Raw genomic sequence first — 12,056 nt, forward strand, 5'->3', positions numbered from 1 at the left:
ATCTGTGTTTTTCTTGGGAGAGATCTGACAGCCGAGATGAAGATCGAAGGGCAGTTCGTTGCCGTCCCACGGATGGCGCCAATGTCGAATCATGAAATGAATCTTACCTGATCCATGACGATGTTTCCACGGATTTTGAGATGAACGAACCACGTCTTGATCTTCTTCCTCTGCGGCTGCGCCTGTGATCTCTCCATGTTGAGACCTGCAATGGTTTCGGGGGTGTGGAGGTGACTGCTAAGATATCCTGAGGATTTCTTGTTTACAGACACAAAAAGTGGTAGTGGCTCTTATTGAGCATGACCCATGATAAGGAGGTGGAGACCTCCTTATATAGAGTCTCATGACCACCATCATGGTACCCTAATGGGCCTAGCCCAGTTAGGGTTACCTCCACAAAACCCCCTCGGCCCAATAACATTGTATTAGTCCATGTAATGAAATAAGCCAAACATAATAGATTTAGGGTCGTAGAACCGGGTTTTAGTACCATACCCCTACATACCCATCATAGATTTACACTTACTTTTCACCTTATTTCGCGCATATACATGAGTATGAGCAGTGGGGAATTAAACAAATCTTAGTTATAAATGAATCGAGTGATATCAGACGTAAATCTATGATGATTGTGTAAGTCGTGTTTCTTTCGACAATGCAAATGAAAGTTAGAAGTGGCACAGATCAGAAGTTAGAAGTAGCACAGATCAGTTAGATTATTATCAGTCATTAAGTTATAATTTTGATTTCCTCTATATTTTATTTGTGTACATTTAAAAAATTACGAGTGTGTAGAAACAGAAATTTCTCTATACCAACAATCAAATTATTCACACTCTGCATGTCTTAACGGTGAACATTGGATTAGTTTATGTTTTTATATTCATATACATGCTAGTATTTTCTGTACTTTATGAGAATTGTTGTCTCCTTTAATAACTATATATGCTTATATTTGTAAGCATTTTGTTTATTACGTACTTAGCTCCACACGGACTAGCCAGAGAATAAACAATTAAACATCAGATTTTCTAAAAGCATGTAGGAAAAAGGTATGGTGTGTTCTATTAATGAGGATTGAGGATAATTATATTTATTCTTATGAAAAGAACGTTTTGTCTATATCATGTTATTTTATATAGGTTAAATGAAATATTACTTATAATTAAACAAGCTAAAATGATATAATTTAGCTAATCAAGATAAAGCCATTTTCTTGAAAAGTTAGATTATTGTTTTGTTGATATAGTTTTTAAAATACATTATATATATATATATATATATATATATATATATATTAAAATCCATATTTATATAATTAAAAACTATATTGTAGTTATCTCACAATATTCACTATTTGTGAAATAAACCAATTAGTTTTACACTATGTGTCCAAAGCATTTCTATTTTCAACTTAGGTAGTTATTGTTTAATTATTTTCAAGTTCCATTTCAATATCTAGTAAATTCTTAGTTACATTTACATGTTAAATTTTTTACTATATTATTTTTATAATTAATAATTCACATACTTACTTTTGAAAATGTTATGAATCTCTTAAGTTCCAAATATACCGTCACTACCTGCCTATCTATATCTACACTTCGGTATATATTTCATTCGAAATTTTGGTATACGTTTCGTTCAAAACTGGTACTAGTTAAATTTAATATATATTTTACCTTTTTATCATAACATAAGGTTACTTTAAATTTCGAATACAAAAATGTTTCTACGAACGCTCCGATATAAATTTTATTTAGTATCATGCTCACACAATGCGCGGCCAAAACACATGGCTCAAATATACTATATTTGCATGTTTTTGTCACAAAACCTTAATTTTGAGTAATTATGTAATAACATCAACTCTATGATGTTATTACATAATTACTCTACTGGTATATATAATTACTTCATTTGATTCTCATGTTTAATACATTAATTTCATTTATACGTTAACCTTACGGTAAAATTAATTACAATAAATTAACTCTAACTAATATATTTTATCTTATATGATACTCTAAGGTACCGAAGGAGGATTAAAAGTATCCGAGGACTTGAAAGATGCGTTATCGACATTTCAACAGACGTTTGTGGTTTCTGATGCCACGAAACCCGACTATCCGATTTTGTATGCTAGTGCGGGTTTCTTTAAGATGACCGGTTATACTTCTAAAGAAGTTATCGGTAGAAACTGGTATCAATCGCTTCTCTAGTGATTTTATTATTGTCGAGCTATAATCGCCAACTACAACTTCACATACATTAGAAAACAAGCATTTGCGAATGTTAAAACCAAAATGTTTTTTTCTTCACCGTTTGGTTCTCGTCACTAATTTTATGACATTTTTGTCAGTCGCAAAATTGGACCATTTTGACATTTTTGTGGTGGTCTCCAAAAGGTGAAAAATAAGCACCTCGGGTATGGATTGAACTTTAAAGTTATATTTTAGCCTAAAAACGTGACACTGAACTTTTAAACTGTTAACCTTTTTAACATGCATATGAACATATTAAATAAGTTGGTTGACTTGGTTGGGTTGGGTTGCAGCCGGTTCCTACAGGGTGCAGACACGAACCCTGAAGATGTGGCTAAAATCAGGGAAGCATTGCAAAAGGGTTCAACATATTGTGGCAGGCTCCTTAACTACAAGAAAGATGGTTCACCCTTTTGGAACCTTCTCACTGTCTCCCCCATCAAAGATGAATCCGGCAACATCCTCAAATTCAGTGGCGGACCCAGGATTTTTTGTCAATGGGGTCCCAATTTTTCCGGTTTACAAAATTTTTGGGTCGGTCGTTATTCGGGTCGAGTCGAGAGGAGGAACATAATAAAACACGAAAATATGGTGTCATCGTAAACGAGTAAGTAGAAAGAATATAGATTAGAAACTAGATAAAACATACACTTTTAATTCATTTTTATTCATACCCGAAAAACATAAGCGTAAGCTATATATATATGGTCTTACATGAATAACCAAGACATGAAAAACTAACTCTTATACAAATAAATGATAATTATAATATACATACACAAGATAAATAATTAAGTATATGTAAAACTCATGTTGTCATTATATATGTTGCATGGTGATAATGGTTATATAGATAAACTAAAGTGATAATGGTTATATGGGATAAACTAAAGAAAAAACACAAATACCCTAAGGTATGGTGAGGCTTGAACCTGCAACCTCTCAAAGAAAAAACAAGGGACTTTCTACTATACTAGTTCAACTTTAATAGTATGGGTTCCAAGTATTAATTTTCATGAGGTCCTTACAAAATTTAATATGTCGTCTTTAAGTAATTTTTAAAAAACATTGGTGTCCCGGGACCCCAATAGGAACTATGTGGGTCCGCCCCTGCTCAAATTCATCGGGTATGTTTATTTCAAACCGTAATGTTATATGCCAAATTTATTGAGTATATATATATGACCGTGTCACATGTCTGGTATCTTTTGTTTAACATACAATGGATACAAACTCACTCTTCTTTAGCATGGCGGCAACTCTAGTGTCGCCTTAACAAAGCTATTGCAATGTGAGTTGTATCATTTTGTTGTGTTATTAACTAGTTTCCATTTTTCGTAGATGAAAAGACTAGCATACCCTTATCTAATTAATACAGGTCTATAGGTTTGATTATTTTAGAAGTCGACGTTATATGCCAGATTTATTAAGTACATGACTACGTCACATGTTCTGTGTGCCTCATGTAGTCATGTTTAACGTACCATGAATAAAAACAAATTCCTCTTTAGCATGGTGACAACTCTAGTGTCGTCCTAACAAGGCCATCGATCACAACGTGAGTTGTATCATGCCCTCATCTAATTAATATAGGTCCTTTAGTTTGATTATTTTAGACCGTGATATTATATACCAAATTTATCATCGATGTATAGGACTATGTCACATGCCTAGTATCTCATGTTTAGCGTACATGCCTAGTATCTCATGTTTAACGTACAACGAATACGAACAAATTCTTCTTTAGCATAGTGCAATTATAGTTAGCAAAGCTATCCTAATGTGTCTTGAATTATATTGTCATGATATTAAATGGTTTTCACTTTTCGTGAAAAGACTAATGTGCCCTTATCGGGTTATCAACAGCTACACACGAGTTAGGTGATAGAGATGACTCGTGTATATGCCCTACCAAATTCACATATAGCAAACATTTTAACAAGCCTATTTGTAATTTAATTATTCAATTTGTTTTTTTAGTTCATTATAGATAAGATCAATAAGGAGGGATGGTGGTCTTTTAATATAAGGACCATTTAATTGAGAGCATATTTGTGACTGATGTTACTAGGAGAGGGTGAGTGACAGGGTCTAGTCTTTATTATCCGTATGACCCTATAGGGTCCACTTTATCTCTAATTCAATTGTCAATAATCATGTTCGTTTTACTTTTGCATCCAACATAAAATGTCCAAAATTTAGCACACGACTGTCACATGTTTGTTGACATGCGCTACAAAACATTTTTTCCACAACCTTTTTTTATTTATTTTCGTAACACATTTGATTTAATCGCTCTCCATTTAGAAAGACAAACACTGATAAATGTTTTGCTTCATCAATTTGACCAATACAAACTCTTCTAATCAAAGTAAGTCAATTGATACTGGACACGTGGAGTTACTACAAGAAGATTAGATGAAAATTTGTTAAAATTAGTCGAAGTTTGACACTTAATTATCCCAGTGAGTGCACTTGAACGAAGTATCCAAACTGGAGAATAACTTCATGTCCTCGAAGAACGTATGAAATTATACATGTTTCTAGTTTTTTTTACACCAGGTTATGAACTTGAGCGTTTTACTTTTGTTAATGAATAATTTAGTTCATTTATATTTGTTTTTCGTGTGGATTATAACAGAATGCAAGTGGAGGTAAGTAAGCACACCGAAGGCAAGAAAGAGAAGACACTTCGGCCAAATGGGTTGCCTGAATCTTTAATTCGATATGATGGTATTTCTATTTAATTATTTTAAGACTGTAGTCATGAAAAAGGTTAATTTTGAAATACAAATTAGATATGCAAAATATTCTTTAGAGTAACTATCAAAGAATATAATTTTTAGAGTTAAATAGTTAAATTATATGGATGTGGTAATTTTTAAAAGAACCATTAGAGTATAGAGAGTCTTCCATACTCCACTTTTATCCCATTTACCCCTAAAATGAGGGGGGGGGGGGGGGGGGGTCACCTTTTTCCGTATCAAAACCCACGGATGACTTGTGACTTCCTCATTTTTCTTCAAATTACTTTTTCCTTGCAATCCGGGATAAAACTTGGAGTAATGCCCCAGAATAAGGATGTAATTTCTAGACTGAGAACAAAATCACGATGTAACATTTTATCCTTATTATTAACTCTAATATTTGTTAAGTTTAAACATACAAAAGAAAAAAAAAATTACTAAAACAATATTAACTTGTTCTACAAAATCTACCCATTCCATATAATCATTTTTAACCACTTTTAATCAAACAAATACAAGTTTAACTAGCTAGTTTTCTTATAAATAGATGAAAATTGACAATTTTTTATTTTGTAATATGTTTACTTGTGTGTTTAATAAAAATGTTGCAGCCCGGCAAAAAGACATGGCAACTAGCTCAGTGACCGAGTTGGTGGAGGCAGTGAAACGACCAAGATCACTAAGTGAATCCACCAACCGTCACCCATTTGCGACGGACTCACGAAATAAAAGCGACAAAGACAAACCCGGCGTGTTTAATTTAGGGCGTCGAAGATCTGCAGAAACTGCGACTCCTCCGCCACCACCACGACGCCCAAGACGGAACTCACATCCCGGTGTCCGAACATTAACAACCATGCAGCCGATTGATGAACTCCCGGAAAAGAAGCAGAAAAAATCAAAACGAATTTCTTTTATGGGGTACTTTGGAAGTTCGATTTTAGATTTTTGAAAACGTTTAGTTTCGGTTTTTGTGTTTTTCATGTTATCGGTTTTCGCAGTGGTTTGGTTTTTTTTTTATCGTCTGGGCTTGAAAACTTTGCGATGAAACATGACAAAAATAATGAATTTGAACATTAAATTTTGGGTCTATTCTTATTAGTAAATGCTTAATTAATTATTTGGGCTACAAAATTTATTAATTTTTTAAAAAAATTACTTATAATGTGTTTTTCCGTCCTATCGGTTTGTCCATTTCAGTTTATTCGGTTCTATTTAGTTTTGTTTATTTAATTTTTGGCTGATAAAATCGAAACAAAAAAAATTGATTTTTTATAACATAACACCAAATTACCGACCGATTGGTTGCTTTTATTTAACTCGGTTTAATTCACACCCTATTTATAATATTGTTCATGTTTTTACTATACAATATAATTAGGAGTAGTAATGCTATATGCTATTATTGTACATGATTTTGATATAGTTTTAAGAATAATGTATATCATTATGATGTAGGATTAAGAAGAAAAACCGAAAAAGTAGCGAAGCATTCGATGATGGATTCGAGGGAGACGTTAACATTCAGGATACAGATGGTGAGGCTGACGATGAAGACGATTATGAGTTTAAGGATGATTCGAGGCCGGAGAGTTTAGATGACAAAGTACGAAAGAAAGAAATGAGTAAGGGTATCGATTTAGCGACAACTCTTGAACGTATCGAGAAAAATTTCGTCATTACTGACCCACGGCTTCCCGACAACCCCATCGTAAGTCTTTAACGGTCGCTATTCAAAAACTTTTTTAGGGACAACAATATTAAGTCGTTGCCAATAGCCAAATTTCCATTGTTCATGAGTTGCAACAAAATGAACCATGCAAAAGATTTTTTATATGATTTTGCTATACAATTTATTCTTACAATTGGTAAGAATATTCAAAATTTCTTACGCTTACATGATCTGTATCTCCAGATTTTTGCATCCGATAGTTTCTTAGAGTTGACGGAGTATAGCCGCGAAGAGATCCTGGGAAGAAATTGCAGGTATACGAAAACAGAATAAAAAGTTGTAAGGAATTATACATCGTCGGTATTCTGTCAGAAAAATGCCTCTTTGTGATACATGATGCGGTGTTGGTATCCGTCGCAAATACATCTTGTCAATTATCTGTCGTTAAATGCATTACCCACGCCATGCTTATCGACGAATTATCGACATAAACCACATTCACTGACAGAATATCGAGGGATCTGTCTATATATATAAAACAGTTGATTTTTCAAATTTTCAGTAAAAATGACCTAAATATGCCTAATATAGTTCACACTTTAGATTTATCTATATTTGTTTTCTGAAGGTTTCTTCAAGGGCCCGAAACTGATCCATCGACTGTGAAAAAAATTAGAGAGGCAATTGATAACCAAACGGAGGTTACCGTACAGCTCATCAATTATACGAAAAGCGGTATATTAATACACACATACACATATCTTTTTTGGCAAATATGTATCCAGTAATTAATTTGAATTGTTTGTGCTAAATATCTTTTGTGACAATTAATCAGGCAAAAAGTTTTGGAATTTGTTTCATCTTCAACCTATGCGTGATCAAAAGGTACTACTCTAGGAAATAACCAAATTCATTTACACAATATAAATCAGTCGGTCGGTGGTCCCTTGGTGAACCATCCATTGTGTATACCGACTGATATGTTTGTCAGTGACAGTCAGTTTTCTAGTAGTAGTTTTCTAGTAGTGACAAAATGAACCGTTTGGTTTCTAGTTATTTGAAGCATTTCACGAAAAATAACTTTATGTTTAAATAAATGTATATAAAGATTGTATGCACTTTTTGTTGTGTAGGGAGAAGTACAATACTTCATTGGAGTACAACTAGATGGAAGTCAGAATGTTGAGCCACTTCATAATTGTATCCCTGAAACCACTGTTAAAGATGGTTCAGTTCTGGTAATCACAAGCCTATACAAAACCAATATTATCCAGCATGTGGATGGTCACTAAAGTGTCGTGTTTTGGTTGTTTCAGGTGAAAGAGGCTGCGGAAAATAGTGATGTAGCAGTGCGAGAACTTCCGGATGCTAATATGGTAAAAACTCAAGTAACTAGAAAAGTAGATATGTGATTTGCACATAATTTTCCATGAGCAGTTAGAATATACAAAGAGGTTGTTGTAGTAATTATGACCGAACTTTACGGGAAAAAGATGTAAATTTAGCGACTGTTTTGTGACAAAAATCACAAAGTTGCAGTTTAGTGACATACTACACGGGTATTGGTCGCAACTTTTTTGGTTGTTTTAAATTGGTGACAGAACGGTCACATATTTGGGACCGAAATATTGTTAAAAACAATGGCAAATTCACTAGTCGTGAAACGGTCGCAACTTTGATTATTGCAAGACTCATTTAAGACCGAAATTTCTAGCGATACCATGTTTTCTAGTAGTGAGTATAAAAGTCGTTACATGTATTTATAAATTAAATCTTCCAACCTGTAAGCACTTGTCAAAATATAGATTTTTTTTTTCTTTTAAAAATGTTTGGATCAATGTCACAACAATTTTTGAGTGAAATTTCTTAATAATACACAGACCCCGGATGATCTATGGGCAAAACACTCGAATACAGTTCAACCGAAGCCTCATCGAAGGGACACATCAGCGTGGAAGGCTATTTTAAAGGTAGTCTATCCTTAAAAATGTCTCAGATTTGATCCGTCGCTAGTAATACACGTTCTGATCCTTTGAGTGACCGAGACATCTAACCATTTATGGCGTTTTTAGGTTATTGAGAGTGGGGAAAGGTTAGGATTAAGGCATTTTAGGCCCATAAAGCCTCTAGGTTCTAATGACACTGGAAGTGTTCATCTAGTCGAGTTATGTGGAACTGGTGAATTTTTCCCTATGAAAGCTATGGATAAAGGCGTCATGATTAACCGTAACAAGGTAAGCACATATTGCATATCTTGTTCTTTTATGTCCATAACATAATAATGGTACTCCACCATGAAAGTTTCCTACCAGTTCTAGTACTCCATTTTCGTCGTTACTTTTGCAACTAAAACTTTTCTTTGCACAAAATAGGTGCACAGAGCGTGCGCTGAACGGGAGATCTTAGACGTCTTAGACCATCCTTTTCTTCCGGCATTATATGCTTCGTTTCAGGTCAAATACCATATCTGGTTTTCATAGCTCCTAGATTTATAACTCAATCAGTGATACTAATTTGTTTAGTTTATCTTTGCAGACACCGACTCATGTCTGTTTGATCACTGACTATTGTCCGGGCGGAGAGCTTTTTATGCTTTTAGACAGACAGACGATGAAGGTCTTGAAGGAAGATGCCGTAAGGTAAAAAACCTAATTCAAACTTGATTCTTTTTTAACCGAGACGAATAAAAAAGATTCCTAATTAGTGACCAGATTGTTTGTTCAGCCGCTAATAGTATCAACAAACAAGTAGTCGCTAAATCGGTCTTAACCACAGATATGTTGCTTTTAGTGACTAAATTTGAGCAAACAAAAACTCTTATGTTTTCCGTACAGATTCTATGCTGCCGAGGTGCTCGTGGCATTGGAGTACCTTCATTGTCAAGGTACATGTTGTTTACGATCATCTATGAGTTAATGAAGCATTGGATGATGCCGACAAACCTTTTAGTGACCAAACTGTCATTGGTGGTGTAGGTATTATATATAGAGATCTGAAGCCAGAAAATGTATTGATACAAAGCACTGGACATGTAGCTTTAACAGATTTTGATCTTTCTTGCTTGACATCTTGCAAACCTCAGGTATCTCTAATCAATACTTCTTTAATTTCATTTCGTAACGCGATTAAAACATGATAAATTACATTCTAGCAAACATATTTTTAAGGCATGATTATGCGCGTTTTAGATATATTAACAACACATGTGGTTTCATGACATGTGACATCAAATTGATGTATTAGTTTCATAGTTTTAACTATTTGGGGAAAGTTAGTTTTTATGGAGTGGTAAAATATCTTTGAAAGAATTCAAAAGATTTGAAATATTCTGTGTATTAAATAAATAAAAATCAAATAATAATAAAGCAAATCAATTAATGATATTGATAAAACGTTAATAACTATTCTAGTATTCAAACTAGACATAGAATAAAAAGTAATTAGCAAACAAACTTAAAGATAAATGGTAAATTAAAAGTAATAACTATAATAAAACATAAACTCGAGAAGCATATACGAACACTTTTCTACTTGAAATCGACCCAAAGAGTCGTTGCTACCAATCTAAAATGTGTTTCAATTAAGTTTGTGGTTTAATCATTAATGAAGTCCTTAATTTCTTGATTCAGCTTTTGACTTCTGAAATAAGTGTAAAGAAGAAGAGGCATCAGAAAAATCAACAGACTCCAATTTTCATGGCCGAACCTGTTCGTGCATCAAACTCGTTTGTTGGAACAGAAGAGTATATCGCTCCGGTTTGTGTAGTTATTACAATTTTTATTTAACTTGCAAGTCAAGTTTCATATAATATACAGATTTTTATTTTAACTTTTTGCATTTTTTTTTCCAGGAGATTATAAGTGGAGATGGGCATTCTAGTGCAGTAGATTGGTGGGCTTTTGGTAAAAACTTCACTTCTATACATATTTTGGTTAACTTAAGAAAATTTGCTATTATTTAAAAAGTTGAAAGATCCATATGTGGTGGTGTTCTAGGTATTCTTCTATATGAGATGTTTTATGGGTACACGCCATTTAGAGGAAAGACGAGGCAACGAACATTCGTTAACATTCTTCATAAAGATCTAAAGTTTCCTAGTAGCATAGCGGTATGTTTTTTCCACAAGCGTAGTTTTAGAAGTGGCAGTTTTGACCCTTTTAAATGTAAATCTGGCTTGTCGAGACCTTTGTGTTCCCTACTTATTGGGCCCATAACTTCATTTGTAGCCTAAATTATACCATTATTATGTTCGGCCTTTTATGTCCCATCTAGATGGTCCATATAAGTCGGCTAACTTTTGAATCAGCTCCTAGCTTATCACATATAGTTAGCTTCATATGTTCGGCACATGTAGTATATATTCATGTGCCAATATAAGAAAAATATCATATGAAAAGAAACCGATCATAAAGAATTTGAATGTGATGCAGGTAAGCCTTTCTGCCAAACAGTTGATTTACAGATTGTTGCATAGGGATCCAAAGAATCGTTTGGGCTCACGCGAAGGCGCGAGTGAAGTGAAACGACACCCATTTTTTCGTGGCATTAATTGGGCATTAGTTCGTTGCGAGGTAACCATTTTGAACTCCAGCAGCTTACTAAAAGTTGGATTTATAAAAAGTTTACACACTTTATATTTTGTATATTTCTTTCAGAACCCTCCTAAGCTAGATACTCCTGTGTTTGGGGAGAATGAAGATGAAAAAGTCAGAGAGGTTGACCCCGGACTTAAAGATTTGGAGAATAATGTCTTTTGAGATTTATGGAAGTGTTTGTGTGTGCCTTTTGCTTAAGTTTGTGAGTTTTATTTTCATGATAATTTGGATTTTAAATAATTTCTAGCTTAATTAATGGTCGAATCAAATCAACATTATATGTACTGTAATATTTATTATTTTTCTGGTTTGTATCAGATTATTATTTTGTTACGTGTTCCGTTTATTTATTATGTAACACTCGTCTTTGCCTGTAAATATGTCACATTATTATTATGTCATTATGCCCGGGTCTAGATGCTTCAAAGATGTAGTTTAGGATAGTTATGATTAGCACCAAAAACCGTCATGACAGTTGCGGCGTTCGAAGGGTGTCTAGAACATTCAATTGATCAGTATATATTTCACACGTTTGTGTGCAAACTCACCTTTTGTGTTACATTACAGTCATGAAATTTATGAATTGAATTTGAATGTACTTAGGAATTATAAATGACCTATAACTACAGGAGTCAGTAGGTTCTTACTTCTTAGCATATTGGAATTTTATCAATACAAAGTTGTTGAGCCCAGCCCATCAGCCCAACAGAAAACCAGCAACCTAACATAAAATTGGGTTTGACGGTTTGACCTGACCAGTGACCCCTACTGCTAACAC

The 12,056-nt window shown here is 33.8% G+C and overlaps 1 protein-coding gene across 1 annotated transcript; it reads left to right on the plus strand.

Annotated features, from left to right (window-relative positions):
• The first annotated feature begins 4,828 nt into the window (after positions 1–4,828).
• LOC143554315 (phototropin-1-like) lies at positions 4,829–11,595 on the plus strand. The gene is made up of 19 exons (XM_077044098.1): positions 4,829–4,997; positions 5,623–5,932; positions 6,470–6,722; positions 6,927–6,997; positions 7,312–7,418; positions 7,519–7,568; positions 7,817–7,921; positions 8,000–8,059; positions 8,564–8,653; positions 8,756–8,917; positions 9,056–9,136; positions 9,219–9,322; positions 9,518–9,567; positions 9,659–9,765; positions 10,313–10,438; positions 10,534–10,585; positions 10,679–10,791; positions 11,114–11,254; positions 11,339–11,595. Exons 1-19 carry the CDS (start codon positions 4,907–4,909, stop codon positions 11,438–11,440), a joined length of 2,175 nt encoding a protein of 724 aa, XP_076900213.1. The 5' UTR covers positions 4,829–4,906; the 3' UTR covers positions 11,441–11,595.
• The last annotated feature ends 461 nt before the right edge of the window (positions 11,596–12,056 follow it).

This window comes from Bidens hawaiensis, unplaced genomic scaffold, assembly GCF_021521415.1.
Source record: "Bidens hawaiensis isolate Kalapana, Puna unplaced genomic scaffold, B.hawaiensis_p1.1 tig00017586_1, whole genome shotgun sequence".
NCBI lineage: Eukaryota > Viridiplantae > Streptophyta > Magnoliopsida > Asterales > Asteraceae > Bidens > Bidens hawaiensis.